Raw genomic sequence first — 15,703 nt, forward strand, 5'->3', positions numbered from 1 at the left:
AAGTGAGAAAATCTGTTTTTTTTTCTCCCCAATTTGATTTGATGTGACATTTAAAATCCTAAAAGTGTGGGCAGAGTGAAATATACCCATCGATTTACACAAGTTGTTTTTTTTTTTTTTAGTGGAAGTGTCTCGTAATGTACGTCGTTGTTTGGAATCACAATACACTGGTCTCACTGTCTCTGTCTGCTTGGTTCTCGGTGCTTCTCGGTGGTTCTCAGTGGTTCTCGGTGGTCCTCATTGGTTCTGGTGGTTCTCGGTGGTTCTCGTTGGTTCTTGGTGGTTCTCGGTGGTTCTCAGTGGGTCAGGGTGAGCCGGTTAGCAGTAAAGACATCGGGGCGCGTTCGAGTGAGACGAGAGCGTGCAGAGCGGGGACCGACGCCCCTGAGGGGGATCAGTTAAACTCTGTTAAACCGCCCTTGAGTTACGAGGGCTGGCGGCCTATGAAAGAGCCCTTTCTGAGGGTCCCTGGCACAGGCACCTGCTCTGGGCTCCACTTCCCAAACAGAGTCACACATCTCAGGAGGGGATGGGCTCGCTAATGAGAGCGCCGGAGCTCTCCGTGCCTCTGGAGCGTAGCGAGCCAACAGCGAACGCGCTTGCGTAAGATTGATGGGTAATATGCGCTACCGTTGGGGGAGAAAATTGTGGAGAAGTTTTACTGATGCGTGTATCGAAGTATCTTTTATCGCATATGATAAAGGCACAGTGAGTACTTGCCCCGGTATATGCTCACACATAATATTCTGTAGACGTTTTTACTGGGCTTGTTGAAAGGTAAACACTAGTAAAAACGTAGCTGTAAACGTAGAGCTGGGAAAAGCTAAGCTATATGAATGTCAATTCGACTGTTATCCTCATTTTGCCTTTATTGTTCAAAAATGTATCAAAGCTAAGCACATTTATATTCTTTTATGTGATTATAAGCTGAACTCTTAAGCATACCTCTCTGGGCTGTAATGTTTAAAGGACGAAAAAGAAAGAAAAAAAAAATCTCTATTGGGTACAGCCTTGAATTCGTCCGTGTCTGGAATATAACTGCGTGACATTACCTGACTGCCATTGGCAGGTGGTGTTTGAAGAGTCGGTTCGAGGGCGCAGAGGCTGAAGCAGCAGGTAGCAAGGTGACACCGGCCTCCGCCCGCCATTGCCAAATGCTCTCAGTGATTCTTTTGCCTCTGGGGGCTCCCAAATTTAAAAAAAAACCACGGCGCGGACACACAGCGCAACCCCTGGATCCGAGTGAAGTTCAGAGCCGCGTGACTAATTCGCCGCGTTTGGAAGACCTTGGCGTGCGTGTGCGCTGTAGATTAAAAACAACGGGTGACTGGCAGAAGCGCCGTCTGCCAAAGTCCGGCAGCTTCTATTTCAATATCACCGGTCATCATTCCTGGCATCGCTAGAGTGGTCTGCGCTGCTGCCATTTTTAAAAATTATTATCATTATTATTTTAATTTTTTTTTGCCTGCCAAATATTCAAAGGATTTATTATGTCGATCTGTTTTACTGTGTTATCGGTACGGGCGGATTAACAGGAGCTGGTTTTTTTGAGGTTTTGGTAATGTCGAAGAACCAAGAACTCCGTCGTTAAGAGGCAGCGGAAATTTTGCCGGACGGCAGTTTGGTCGTGGAACCTTCGAACGCGCCCCATAAATAAACTGGCGTATCGACTGTGTGTTGGCACCTTGTGGTGTGTCCAGCGTAACTCGCGTAACTGCCATTTAATGTGAGTCTCTCTCGTTTGCCGGTGACACATTTAAACCTCCTGGAAGTTAATCTTGTGCAACCGTCCAGTGACGTCAGTGAAGTGCCGGGGGAGGCGACTGAGTGGGAACAAACATTAATCCCTTGTTATCTTTCAAATGGTTCGTTTATCGACATCGTGTCAGAAGGATTTCAGCGAGATTAAGATGTTCGCATTGCCATGATGTATAATATTGATTCACGGGGTGGTTTTTAGCTTGCGTTAAGCGTTTTTTTAACTAAGTTAGCAATGCTTATTTTGCAGTCAAATGAACTATTTAAAAAAAGTGTTTTCATCGCTACTGTTTCTGAGTTTATTCTTGATTTCCGGGCAAATACGTCTGGTTGTGTCACATAGAGGGACACACCGCGTCAAAGGCCTGTGTCACATCCCAGTAAATAATAAGCCACTGCAAATGCGTCCGGCTGAGAAGAAGGACTTGGTCGGGTGAGCAAAGTGTAAAAAAAAAAAAAAAAAAAAAGTGTCGAGAAAAAAAAGGGTCCGATCGCAGGCGATTTCTCTGGGTCCTCTGCTTGCCTTTCCGGCGCGTTGATTGGCTGTCAGCAGTAAATGTCACTCCGGCTGTGAGGCGCGGCGAGGAGGGGAAACATCAGCGAGGGGGAAAGGAAATGGCAGGCGATCCGGAGCGACGCCGCCGCGCAGTCTGAGGCAGTTCATTAAGCGGCCCGCGCGTGTCCGGCCGCTCCTCCTCCTCCTCCTCCTCCTCCTCCTCCTCCTCCTCGTGGGCCCCGGTCTCGCCGGGAGCCTGTCAGCGGACAGGTGCAGGGGCCACTTCTCTTTATTAATGACAGGCGAAATAAAGCAACCTGCGCGCGGCCCAGGAGCCAGGCTGGCACAGAGCCAGCCACACGTGGGTGGGTGGGGGCCGAGGGGGTTTTTTGGGGGGGCGAGGGGCCCACAGGAACATGCCGGGCCCCCGAAAAACTGACAAATTCCACCGTCTATAACTGCACACTCCACCAGCGCTGTGACAAATGGGATCCAATCCCACTGAACACAGGATGGATGGATGGAGTTCCACCGGGGGTGATGGACTGAGGTGGGGGGGGGGGAGGGGGGAGGAGGGGGCGGCGCTGTCGTCTGTGGACTGAGGAGGCCCTAACCGTGCTGGAAGAGCGGCAGAATGGGACTCAACCCCCCCACCCCCCCGCCCCCGCCCCCTCGGCACTTGTTTCATTGATCTGGATTTGCGAATACCACCTGTTAGCCGTGTTATTAATTTCCCATTGTGGTTTGCATTTATGCAGTATTTCAGACAGGGATCTTAAAACGCTCGTGTTTTTGATCACACATCAACAGCTGTCAAACAGGGTGACATTTGACTGGATAAGAAATAAATAAGTATATATATATATATATTATATATATATATATATATATATATATATTATTGTTTTTGTAGAATGTTGAGATGCCATTTGAAGTGAATTACTCCTAGTGAATTTAGATGCAGAATTGACAGGATTGGGGGTGGATTATGTGGCTGGATTTATTATTAGGAAAATTACTAACGCTATGAATATATAACTATATTATATATAGCTATAGATGTGACTGACTGGCGAAGCATGTTCCTGTGGCAGTGGAGTGGGCCTAGAAAGTGTTCAGTCTCTTTCGTTCACATCAGATTTGGTACCCCATCCAAACCTGGTCTCCAAGACTGCTCAAGCCACCAGCTAGTTATTTTCTCCTGGGAGCGAACCTGCATTTGGTAGACAGGGGATGAGCCCAGCAAGAGTCTATATTTACTCAAGAAAAGTTGATGTTGCCTCTTCTCTCTAATAGTGCTTCTGTTTTATTTCTATAGTGAGTTGTGATGTGGGCCAAGACAACAGAAACTTCTGGCTGTCTGGAGAGGGAAATTCAGTATAAACGCTTCTGAAGGACAGAGCACTGGTTCTGGTTCTTCCTTATTTACCCACTTCTCCCTATCACACGGTCCTGAAATATTTATTTTTGGTGACAAGCTGCCGGTAGACTATTGCTACAGTATATCCACGCTGACGTGATACTGCATGGTGAATTAGACGTGGTGAATGTTTCAGGAAATGTTTTAAAGGCAAGCTCAGTGTTTATTTGTGAATAAGAACATGAATACTGAAAGAAAGAATTTGTAGCTTTTGGTCTTGATGTTGCCGCCTAAAAACGATGCAGTGTGTATAGTATGCTTTCTAATCTGGATAAACGACATGTCTTGCCTGGCTAAATGGTCCATTCTCATCATTATTCTGTATATCCTCATATGGCCTAATACAGTGATCCTTATAATGTACCTTATGCCATGGCCAATCATAAAGTAAGTTCTTACACAGTACTTTATGCATAGCCAATCATGAAGTAATCCATGAACAGCATACAGCATAATTAATCATAACGCAGTCTATAAACAGCATATTACAGCATAACCAATTGTAACGCAGTCCTTACACCGCACATTACAGCATAATCAATCATAACAGCCCATAAACAACACATTACAGCATAACCATTTTCTGCAGTGGTCTACGCGTTACAGATTACAGCATGACCAATCACGACGCAGTCCCTACACAGCAAGTTACAGCATAGCCAATAGCGAAGCAGTCTGCGCTAAACAGATTACAGCATGGCCAAGCATAAAGCAATCCGTACTCCGCTCATTATTGCAAAAGTAATCGTGAAGCCGTCCTCACCCAGCACATTACAGCGTGATACACGTTAAACAGACAGCAACCAGAGAGATCTGTATGAGGAGCAGCACCACAGTGGGGTAAAAAAAAAAATGGCGGGAAAATGTGGGTTTCTCTCTCTCTGGTGGCGCTCATGTGAAGTTCTTACAGGAGCGGTGCCTGGCGGAATGAAAGTATTGTGGAACACAATGCCAATCTATTTCTGTCAACAGAGATCGACTCCAGGCAATTACCGTCCTTTGTGAGCGCTTGATTACGACAGTGCTTTGAATTAGACGGTCCTAAGCCGCCATTTATAGAGACATTCATCTCGGTTTTGTCCTGCATGGTGATTTAGAAACCCTTTTTCTCCCGTGAAAGCAGAGGGAACGGCTATGCGTTCCCCCCCGAAAATGGACTTCTGGGTTCGAACAAACACGCGGCGTAGAAAGCGGAGTCCCTTCTGTCCTCGCTGTAATTTTCATACATTCTTTCCTGATTATCGATGTAAATGAATGGGTAATTTATTTCAAGCGAAAGTGAAATGAAAGTCATCGTTTCTCATTACGGAGCACTTTGAAATGCGTGTGTTTTTTTACATGATGTGAGTGCCTGGCTAATTTCAATGTCATTTTGTGGCTGATTGTGTTCCTGTGACCGGTTTTTTTGCGCTTGGGTTCTGAACAGTAGGCCACTTAACTGAGAGCTGAAAGGTAAACTCATCTGGGCACCTGTGCTGCTGTTTTTTCAGTTTTTTTTATTTTTGTCCAAACGCAACTATAAGGGAAAGTGCTTTTTATTTCCACGGACTATGACTTTGAAAATCGTGTTTTTTTTTTTTTTTTTTTTTTTTTACCTCCTGACCTCCTAAATCTTGACATTCACACAACACAGGGGAGTTAGTACAGTGTACATCACATGATGGCCAGACAGCTTTTATCGGGGTTGGGGGCAAGGGGGTTGGGGGCAGGAGGGGGCGGGGCCGGGGGGGAGGGGGGAGTAACAGTCAGGTGTTACATCGATTTGTGACAAGGCTTTTCAGGGAAAGCAGGAGCAGATCTTTGTTTCTCCGAAACGACGGAGGGCAGCTTTCCCTTCTGAGGTCTGGCTTTGATTGAGGATGATCCGCACGTGTGGTGAAGTGTTTCGGCAATAAAAGTGGCGTGCGGATTCAACAATAAAAGGGTGAAACCTGTGGAAATAAATAAAAAAACGAGAAGAAAGTTATTTGATCTTTCAATTCAATTCAGTTTTATTTGTATAGCCCGTTTTACAGAGACACTGTCACAAAGAAATATTGCTAATATGAAAATTGGGAAAGATTGGGCTTGAAACCCCTGTAAAAAAGTGAGGTAAAAAACTCCCCAGTGGGAAGAAAAAAAACACTTAAACTGTGGTGAGAAAAAAAAGGCCAATGGGAAGAGATCTTGGAAGGAGCCCAGATATAGACATGAAGCCCATCCTCCACTGGCCTGCCCGGTATCAATAGTTACAGACTGACTAGTAATAGGGAGGATTGAGGGGATGATGAGGGTTCTATCAGAGCAAATAATCATTGTGGTTTGACAGATTATAGCCCGAGGCATTTAACTAGCTGGTAACTGTCCTTAAATTAAGAATCACTGCCTGTTATTAAATCTGATAATACTTTACTGTGGGTTCGCAGAAACTTGCTTGGGGTTACAAAGCTATTTTACCCCAGCATAGACAGTATAGGCCAGGCGTTCCCAAACCTTTTTTCTGATGCGACCCCAAATGAATGTTTGTTCATTTGCATGAAATTTGCACAACACCAACACCCCACCTGCACACACACCTTGTGCCTAACAACACTGTTTAGCCGTGACTGCATTGCCAATATACCACAACCTCTTGTGCCTTATTGCTTTATTACAGTTGAGTTGTTGTGATGTTTGACATGTAGTACCCTAAATTTGCATATTTTAAAGAGACAAAAAAATGACTTTTTTCCAAAATATTTCAAGTGACCCCATCCTCAGATCAGACCCACGGTATGGGACCCTTGGTACAGGCAGTAACAATAGCGAGTAGCAGTACAGCCAATGGTGAAGTTACATGGATACATATACCACATGAAGACCGCATCTTCAGACATTGCACAAGGTCTCATTCTTGCACATTGTCCATGATTAGGTCTTTTAATTGCTTCTCTGCGTGCGAGTCAGGTGTGGAGAAAATAGATTTCATCATCTCTACACAAAGATTTATTTTCCTGTCTTACAAAAATGCTATGATAGCATGCAAGTATATTTTGCACCTATTAATGTTTAATAAAACAGTCATAACTATATTATAGACATTTCTTTTTCATGAATAAATACTAGTTTATAAGTTCTATATTAAGTCTTTTAAGATATTAAGCTCAGGACTGAGAAATGACTCAGAGAATTACATCAGTGCATTTGAGTATATATATGATATATAATCATATTTTAACATATTGTAACATTTTTCATTTTCAGCCCCCCAACCTGCTTCTTAATAATAATGTATTAAGTAACAATCATTAATTATGCCTATGTATCAATGTCTTTTTAATGATATATAATAATGTTATTAAATATTTTCAGTATGCATAATTGCCCTTTCAAGTGTTATGGAGATTTTTATTCCTTTTTTCTCTCTTTTTTTGAAGGCTCGAAATAAAATCCTTAAGAAAATTAATCTTAAGCTCTCTTATCGTGACAAAAGAAAAAAATAAAAAAAAACATCTTTGAAAATGTTCCTTGTAATCATTTTTTTTTGACAGGAGCATATGTATGGTTCGTACATCTGTCTCGACCAAAAAAAAAAAAATTTTTTTTAAAGAAACAGCTGGTTAACCAACAGAAAATCTACTGCAACCAGACTGTCATCGCAGTGCTGAGCCCACAGAGACCAAATGCACAGCAGGAGACTAATACAGCCGGGAATAGCGATGCACTGAAATCAGCAGCTGACTTCATTTAGGCTTCTCTCCGCGTGTGTTCCCTCTGTAGTATTGTCCAATATGATATTGTGTCACAGCGACCTGTTTAAGGTAATCTGTACACCTTGAAATGAATCCAATAAAGAAAAACAGCGTGTTGTTACTTACAATATATAAATCTATCACGAGAACAAATGTTAGAAACTTGCGATGAGAACCTTTTTTTCTGTTTCTACTAGGACATAAACTGTATGAGATTGGGGAGAGGAGTTGAAATGGTGCCTGTGCTGTTGCTGTGTAAAGCGTGTTGTTTGGTTATTTACTATCATGTAAAATTAGTTCTTCGTAACACTCCAGCCTTGTTACAGTTTCACCTCAGGGATTGTGTCATAGCGCTTGGTTGTGTGATATTGACGTAGTGGCACAGTGAGTAAGAACTGGCTTAACCAAGGTCGAGGTGTCCGGTAGACACTGCTGTACTTTGAGCAGGTACTTAACCGATTGTAGTATATATCCAGCTGTATAAATGGATACATGTAAATTCTGGTAAAGCTGTGTAAGTCGCCTGATAAGAGTCAATCCCTGAATGTAATGTAATGTAATGTATGCTACGGTGTGGTTACATTCGGAAATTGATATTATGAAGATGAGGACCTTTTAAACAGTGGCGTCCAAATATGTGCAGTAGAAAACGCTCGTCAAACGCCCAGCTCGCCACAAAACATGGCTGCCTCTCTCCACCGCTGGCGCAATGGAAACCCTACCCTAGGATGTCTTTGTGTCACCAGGCAGGGCCCTAGCCTTGTTGTATTGTAGCAGCTGGCCAATGAAAGTTCCTGCTGAGAAAAAGCATTGGGTTTCAAATTCCGAACGAAACAGAGTTGATTGGCCGCTTTCAGGCCGACGACAGTGCCGGACAATCCCGCGACTGCGTTTGTGAATGGACCCCCCCCCCACAGGCAGAGCTGTTTCAGCTGGTGCCACAAGTCGTGTACATCCATCCCACTGTAGCAGTCCTGCATTCTTTCATATAATTAAAAAAAAAAAACATAATTGATACATAATAATGTGAACAGCCCATCTAGACTCATTGTCTGGTAACAGTCAAAGGATGTCCAGCCCTGTGGCAGTACCTGAACACCTCAAAGGTTCCTACCTGTGTTTGCTTGAGAGCTTATTTACTTATTATTAGGTAGGAAACCCACACGGACACAGGGAGAGCATGCAGAGATCCATGAACATGTAAATTCTCCTAGGCCGGGATTTGAACCCGGAACCTTCTTTCTGTGAGGCGACAGTGCTACCCACTGCACCGCCATGAACATAACTGTATGTCCTAACCTCATCTGTTTCATTTTTACAAATATTATACATAAAAATGATGTTCTTTGCTTCTCTGAATATAACCCATGGTTCCCTAATTGGTACACTTTCCCCACTGTCATCCTTCTTATTCTGCTCCTTCTATAATACATCAGGGAAACCACAATTTAACGGAGAATATTTATAATTGGGGACACTTTTCAGTGTTTTCACTGAAAGATAATGCTGCCTAGTTATAAAATTACATACTTTAGGCCGCCGTTGGTCCAGCAGTTGCCATTGCATCAGAGGGTTCGACGTGATTTATATCGTGCTCTCTAAACAGATTCAAATTCAGGAGACGTCAAAAGCAAAATGGCCTAATACCCCATCAAATACGCCTTACCAACTGTTTACCGGAGTGACACGGCGAATAAATTCAAATCCTTTTTGTGGTCTGAAGGGGCTTTTGTGGTCAAGTCGATTTATTTAAAATGCCCTACAAGTTGTGCGGCTGATAAAGTGTCTCCGCCACGCGGAGGGGACCATTACCCCCCTCGCATTTCCATATTTATTTCTCTCTGATAAGATTGGTTTTGCCCGCGCCTCCGTGTAACTCATTTCTGGAATCATATTGAAACTGCCGCGCTTCTGCTTCCATTTATACCTGTGTAAGGATACATGTCCACCGAAAGCTATTCATTCAGTCTTTCTCAGAAAATAATAAACAAGCTATCAAATGCAAGCCGGGACTGAAATTGCACATCAGCACAAAGTATTTGGTGGGCTATAGCTCTGACATTGACTTTTTTTTTTCCCCCCCCCTCCTCTCTCAGCTTGTCATGGCTGAAATTGCTATACTGCCTCATGATAGACTTGGCCGATGTGTAGAAGCTGGGTCAAGCTATTATTATTGCAGCAGGTGCCAGACTCCACAATGGATTCTACAATGGATTTCAGCAGCAACGGCGAGGTCTGAAACGGCAAAGCCGAACCTTATCTGCTACAGTGGTTGTGTGTGTGTGTGTGTGTGTGTGTGTGTGTGTGTGTGTGTGTGCGCGTGTGTTTGTGTGCGTGTGCGTATGTATGCGTGTGTGTGTGTGTGCGTGAGTGTGTGTGTGCATGAGTGTGTGAGTGTGCATGTGTGCGTATGTGTGTGTCTATTTCTCACGTTGTTATTTTACTTAACTAGTTTGGCCTTCACGAGTCATTGCTAATTAATTTCTTCGAAAATGGTACTGTTTATTAACCATTTTCTTTTTTTAAATTAATGAATTTGAAGGTGGTTAAAATCAAAGAACTAAAAGTAATATTTTGGAGATATTAATTTATGACCAGCAGTGTGTGCATGCGGGCGTGTGTGTGGGCGTGCGTGCGTGCATGCGTGTGTGCATGCGTGCATGCGTGCGTATGTTTGTGTGTGTCTACCTACATCAGGCCACCTCAGCACTGGTATCGGATGGCCACAGTCCAGATTTCCCAACTATATAAATTAGTAATAATCTCAAAAACTGAGAGGAGTGGTTAAATTTTGCCCAATTATGGCACTAATTAGTTTAGTAATTAGAGTGCTTAGGTTGTCAGCTGGAAAATAAATACAGCGGACAGAAGCTCCCCCAGGACCAGCATTGGACACTGTTATCTCCGTATTATCACAGCTGTGTGTGATCGGCTGGACTGGGGGGCCTTGGGGGGGGGGGGGGTGCACTCGGTGTAGGCGGTGACACACCAAGCCCATTTCTTTTCCAGGAAATGGGAAGCTGGTAAGGGTGCGAGGGTGACGCCGGAACACGGCTTGTTTACTCTCAGCGTTGAAGGGCAGGTCCGTGCGCGGCTTTGCGCGAGCACTTACGGCCTTACCGCGAACGGGCTGCTCTTGTCCTTCCGGAAGCTTCCGTTCCGAAGGTTCAAATCGAGTCCACGTGTGCGCGCGAGGACGCCTGACAGGGACGACGCATCGCGCGGCAGTTAGCGGCTCTCCGCTTCAACCCCCCCGTCGCCGTGGCAGCCACAAGAACCAATGAATGAGCGGTCCCGTTCAGAAAAGCGCGGTGGAGCAGGACCCTGGGGCGCCTCACGGCCTCTTCTTCGTTTAAATCCTGACCCGTGGCGCTCGACGGCGGCCTTTTTCGTCCGAAACGCGGCGCATTAACCCAGCGGAGCGGATTAGCGCGAACCCCCGACTCGTACGTCCCGCTCTCTCCCACAATCCCTTTCACCTCCTCCGCCCTCCGCCGCCGCCGCCGCCGCCCTCTCCCTCCGCCCGGCGTCTGACGGATGCCCGTTTCTCCATCGTCAATTTTTTTCCCCCACCAGTCATGACCAAGGAATTAAATCGGAACGCGTGTGACAAAACGATCGGAATAAATGTATATAACAGATCCATACTATAAATTGGCGTCGGTGGCAGTCCTTTACATAAATTACGGAGGACGGATTTTGAATGTAAAAATTATTTATGAGACAGTGAGCAGAAAGACAGATTACTTGGAGTCTACATACACACACTTCTGTAATTGCTCATAAATTATAATGGTTCATGCTGATGTGCATTCTGATTTCTTCAGGGCAATGAGTTCTCTATAAGATGGGTGAAAGACCAGTGGGTTTTTTTTTTCTTTCTTCGTTGCAGTGGGACTGCTGGTTGAACATAGTCGAAAACTGCTTGAGCCGTCTGCTAAGAGCAGGCCCGCTGTGTTGCTGAGTCAAAGCGAAATCCTTAAATTCGCAGCTTAAAGTTTTAAAAAATAGTTTCAAAACACTAAAGTTGTCCATTTGGAAATTGGTTTAAAAAAAAAACATTTCGAATGTCGAGCATAAAACCGCAATGGTGTTAAAGAGCAGCAAACTTTTCAGAAACTTTCGTCAGTGCTCAGTAACCTAGCGCGTGGCGCTTTTGCACGTACTGCACTTTGCATTGTGTTCTTCTCAAAACGCTTTTGTTGAAAGTAATAAAAATAGACAAGCTGGAAAAATATTTTTTGTTCAAAATTTTTTTTTTTTTAACGTGGTGCGAGCTTGACACGTCGTTCCCTTTGAAGGCAACTGCACCTTTGTGAGAGTTAGGGGAGACTCGTCTGGAGTACGGTACAGTTTTCCCAGAATGCAATTTGAAATGGGTCACATGGGGGGATGAGAGGGGAGTGAGAAATAAGGGGGTGCCAATGTTTCGACGTGAGCACAGTTTCCAATTAGAGCCAGATTGCTCCCTCAGCTGGAATTGTCACTACTTGACTTAACGTCCTGAAAGTGGTCATCTCGCTGCACGTGGTGTATTCTCGCAGAGAACAGCTACCGTAGGGCAGTTCTTTTTTGGAAACTTAGGAGCAATATATGTTATAATTAAAATTGTAACATGACTAAAATTGATTTTATGTTATCGGGATAAACATAAAATCAATGTTCTTCTGTTTAAGTGAACCCAGTAATAGTGCTTGCGATACCTGACATGCCAGGTGCACAGAAGCCGGTGATTCTCACGAGCAGTTTCACAAGTCCCGCTACACGCACGTTCCCTGGGTTTAAGTCTAAAATCGGTGTTGTGTGATGTTCGGTTACGCTGGGCCCTGTCCTGTTTCGTAGGCTGAATGTGTTTGGTGCGTTGTAATCATGGTGCTGGAATGCTCCTGCTGTCACCTGTTGCTATACGCTATCATTTCTCCTTGTCTCTGGTCAAACAGATCCTGCTGTGGTGAGTGGTAGAGAGTTGCCATTAGGGTTTTTGGTGGCCACTTGTTCATGCTCACCTCCTGAAAAAACACTACGGTGAGCTCCCGCTTTAAATTGCTGAGCAGAATTTGAAATGTAGTCGAAGCTTCAGAAATAAATAAATAAATATCTCAGTTTGACAGTGCAAATGAGCAGTCTAAATGAGAACAGTGCAAATGAGCAGTCTAAATGAGAAGGCGGAGGCAGAGATGAGCCTGCTGTGTGAGAGGCAGGTGGAGCTTTCTGCTGACCGACCTCTGACCCCGGCTCTAGCCACACCCATTCTTTTAACTCCATTACGCCCACGCATCGTGGGCCCCCACGAAAACACCCAGGGCACGCGTGTACAAGCTATGCTACAGTACACTACATTACAGGCATTTAGCAGACGGCTCTCATCCAGAGCGACTTGCATAGCATTTACACTGCATCCATCTATACAGCTGGCTATATACAGAAGCGAGGCAGGTTAAGAACCTTGCTCAAGGGCACAACGGCAGTGTCCTACACGGGAATCGAACCCGTGACCCTTTAGTTCCTCACCCACTCTGCCGCTGGTTACTAAGCGTGTGCCGTGTGCTTCCACCCCCCACAGTGGACGGCTGCATCGACTGGTCGGTGGACCTGAAGAAGTACCGGGTGCTGGCGGGCGAGCCGGTCCGGGTGAAGTGCGCCCTCTTCTACAGCTACATCCGGACCAACTACTCCATGGCCCAGAGCGCCAAGCTGCGGCTCATCTGGTACAAGAACAAGGGCGACTCCGAGGAGCCGATCATCTTCTCCGGGCACCGGCTCAGCAAGGAGGACGACTCCATCTGGTTCCGCTCCGCCGAGCTGCAGGACAACGGCTTCTACACCTGCGTGCTCAGGTAGGCCCGCCTTCCCCAGCAGCCCCCTGCCCACGTACCGCACGCCGCTTGTCTCCCGGGCAACATGGAACATCTACCAGGGTCAAATCCTTATTTGGCATTGTGTTTCTCTTTCTCTCTCTTTCTCTTTTTCTCTCCCCTCTCCCCCTTTCACTCTCTCCCTTTATCCTTCTTTGACACTCTCTCTCCCTTTCTCTTTCACTCTCTGTTTCTCCCTTTCACTGACTCTCTTTCACAATCTCTCTGTCTTTCACTCTCCTTTGTAAACTGCATGACTGGATAAGTGACATTCATGGCTAAGAAACTCAGGGATCATACACAGCAGCCATGCCATCAGGTTCTTTCAAGCTCATCAACGTATCCCTGCTGTAGTGAGATATTTTTTGTTGTTTTTTTTTTTTTTGATCATAGTAATATTTATGGCCAGCAACCAAATTAAGAAGGGCTGATTTGGATTATGCAAAAACCAAATTATTCAATTCAGTTATTAATGAAAGATTACATTCAGTGGCCTCCTTGCTTTGTGGAATTGTCTCAACTTGAAACGAACATGAACCAGATCATTCCAGCTCATCCTCGGGCCCCGCTGGCCACACATATGAGAAGGACCTCCGTCAGTCAGAGCTGAAACGTTAGCCGTTCTCCTCAGGCTTCTCAGCCAAGAACTGATGCAATTCCTGCAAAGAAGAAGAATAAAACGAAGAAGAATTTAAGAAGAACAAGAAAACGAAGAAGAAGAGGTAGAAGAAGAAAAAAGACATGCATTCCTCTGACAAACCTGATGCTTTTTTCCTGGCTGGTAATGAGGTCCCTTATTAAGTGCTGCTTCATTTTCCCCCTCACGGTGCGCCTGACAGTCTAATTAAAACCGAGTTCCTGTCAGTTCCTCCTCCGCTTCTTCTCCTCTTATTTCCCCACTCTGCTGGACACTGGTAGAGACAGGTGCCATGAATTCCAATGCAGATAGGCCATCACGCCGAATCGTCTTCTCTCGGATGAGCTTGTCGAGACAGGTGCTCTGCATGGGAGAAAATCCCAGCCTGAGCTGTCTGTCTGTCTTAACGACTTGTCTGGCATTATCTGTACATGTTCGGAACTAACTGGTTCTGTGTATAATTTCTTTCAAAACTTTTTGAAATGACAGCGTTCTTAGGGTATATTTTGTTCGTGTCAGTGACAGGCAAGCTTGCGATGATGTTAAAGAATATTTATTTTTCATTCTTGCTTAAATTCGTATTCGAAATTAAATGTCAACGTGATTATGCTGACCACTGCCCCCCAGCCCCCCCTCCCTCCACAGTGTCTTTCAACTTTGGATACTGAGTTTATTTAAAACAATGTTAACTTTATTGCATATGGAGTATCTAGCACTAGAAGACTGCAAAAGACAAAAGAAATTGAATCCCCCCCAAAAAAAAACAAACAGTATGAAGCAGTATGTATATGATATATATGATATGAGCGTGGAAAGGAGCTGGAAAGGCTCGGAGCGCGGTGCTGACTCGCCGGGGTATTTACTGACGAATGTGACACGGCTCTGAGAGACAATCGCTGTAGAATAGCACTGGCACCGGCCGCTGTGCCTGGAATGACGGGGTGCGGTCGGGATGGAGGAATCCATTTTCTGTGAGGGCCCTGTGACCTGCAGGAGGGATAATATGCTGTCTGTTTCCCTCCCTCTCCCCCCCCCCTCCACCCGAACTTCAAAAAAAGAACTCCTTCACCCTCCAGCAATGCACTCTTATGCAACTAGAACCACCGGCACTCAATTTGCTGAGGACGTGTAGTTTTGGTGTGCTCTCTCTTTTCTGTTATTGACTATAAACGTGTTTCGGATGCACATAGCGTTTGTCTTGGTATGCGCATTCATTCGGGGGGTCAAATGCATTCATATTTAGTGCCCCCCACCCCCCAGGGCAGCAGTATAAAATTCTGCACTCTCAGAAAAAAAATGCATGAAAAGGTGCTTATAGAGGTACAAAACACTTGTCATTGGGGTAGTCCCCTATTGGTACATATAGTGCTTTACCCTTAGCCAGGGGTACATAATTAATTTCACCTTTTTTGTTTGAAAAAAGGTACTTATTACTACCCATATATAACATTTATTGTACTTTCTGGTTTCAGTTGGCAAATTTGTTCCCTAAAGAACAGGAACGTACCTCCACTGTACTTTTATTTCTGAGAGTGTAGCATGAACTGGAATCGTGGAAGTACGGACGATGGAATGAAAGATGGCTGGTGCCTTGTTTTACCTATCTGTGGGCCATTGTGATGTAAGCGTGTACGCCAGGGGACGTTGCAGCTCTACACGCGTGTGATAAGCCACACGGTGGCGACTCTGACCTCACACCCCCCCCCCCCCGGAACCTGAAGCACCCCCTTGACACCTGTTAAGCAGCCACCCAACAGGCCCTCGCGCGGACAACACTGCTAACGCTCCAATGGATCCCCTGCTCCATGGTTTATGTTCACTTGCAGG

At 45.1% G+C, this 15,703-nt stretch overlaps 1 protein-coding gene across 4 annotated transcripts in view; it reads left to right on the forward strand.

Moving 5' to 3' along the window:
• The window catches only part of il1rapl2 (interleukin 1 receptor accessory protein-like 2), a 324,225-nt gene that overhangs the window by 204,240 nt on the left and 104,282 nt on the right, over positions 1-15,703 (forward strand). For all 4 annotated transcript variants that reach the window (XM_064329375.1, XM_064329376.1, XM_064329377.1 and 1 more), the window contains one exon: positions 12,948-13,221. In XM_064329375.1, coding sequence (XP_064185445.1) covers positions 12,948-13,221 — 274 coding nt within the window. The remainder of the gene's footprint in view (positions 1-12,947; positions 13,222-15,703) is intronic.

This window comes from Anguilla rostrata, chromosome 3, assembly GCF_018555375.3.
Source record: "Anguilla rostrata isolate EN2019 chromosome 3, ASM1855537v3, whole genome shotgun sequence".
In the NCBI taxonomy this organism is placed as follows: domain Eukaryota; kingdom Metazoa; phylum Chordata; class Actinopteri; order Anguilliformes; family Anguillidae; genus Anguilla; species Anguilla rostrata.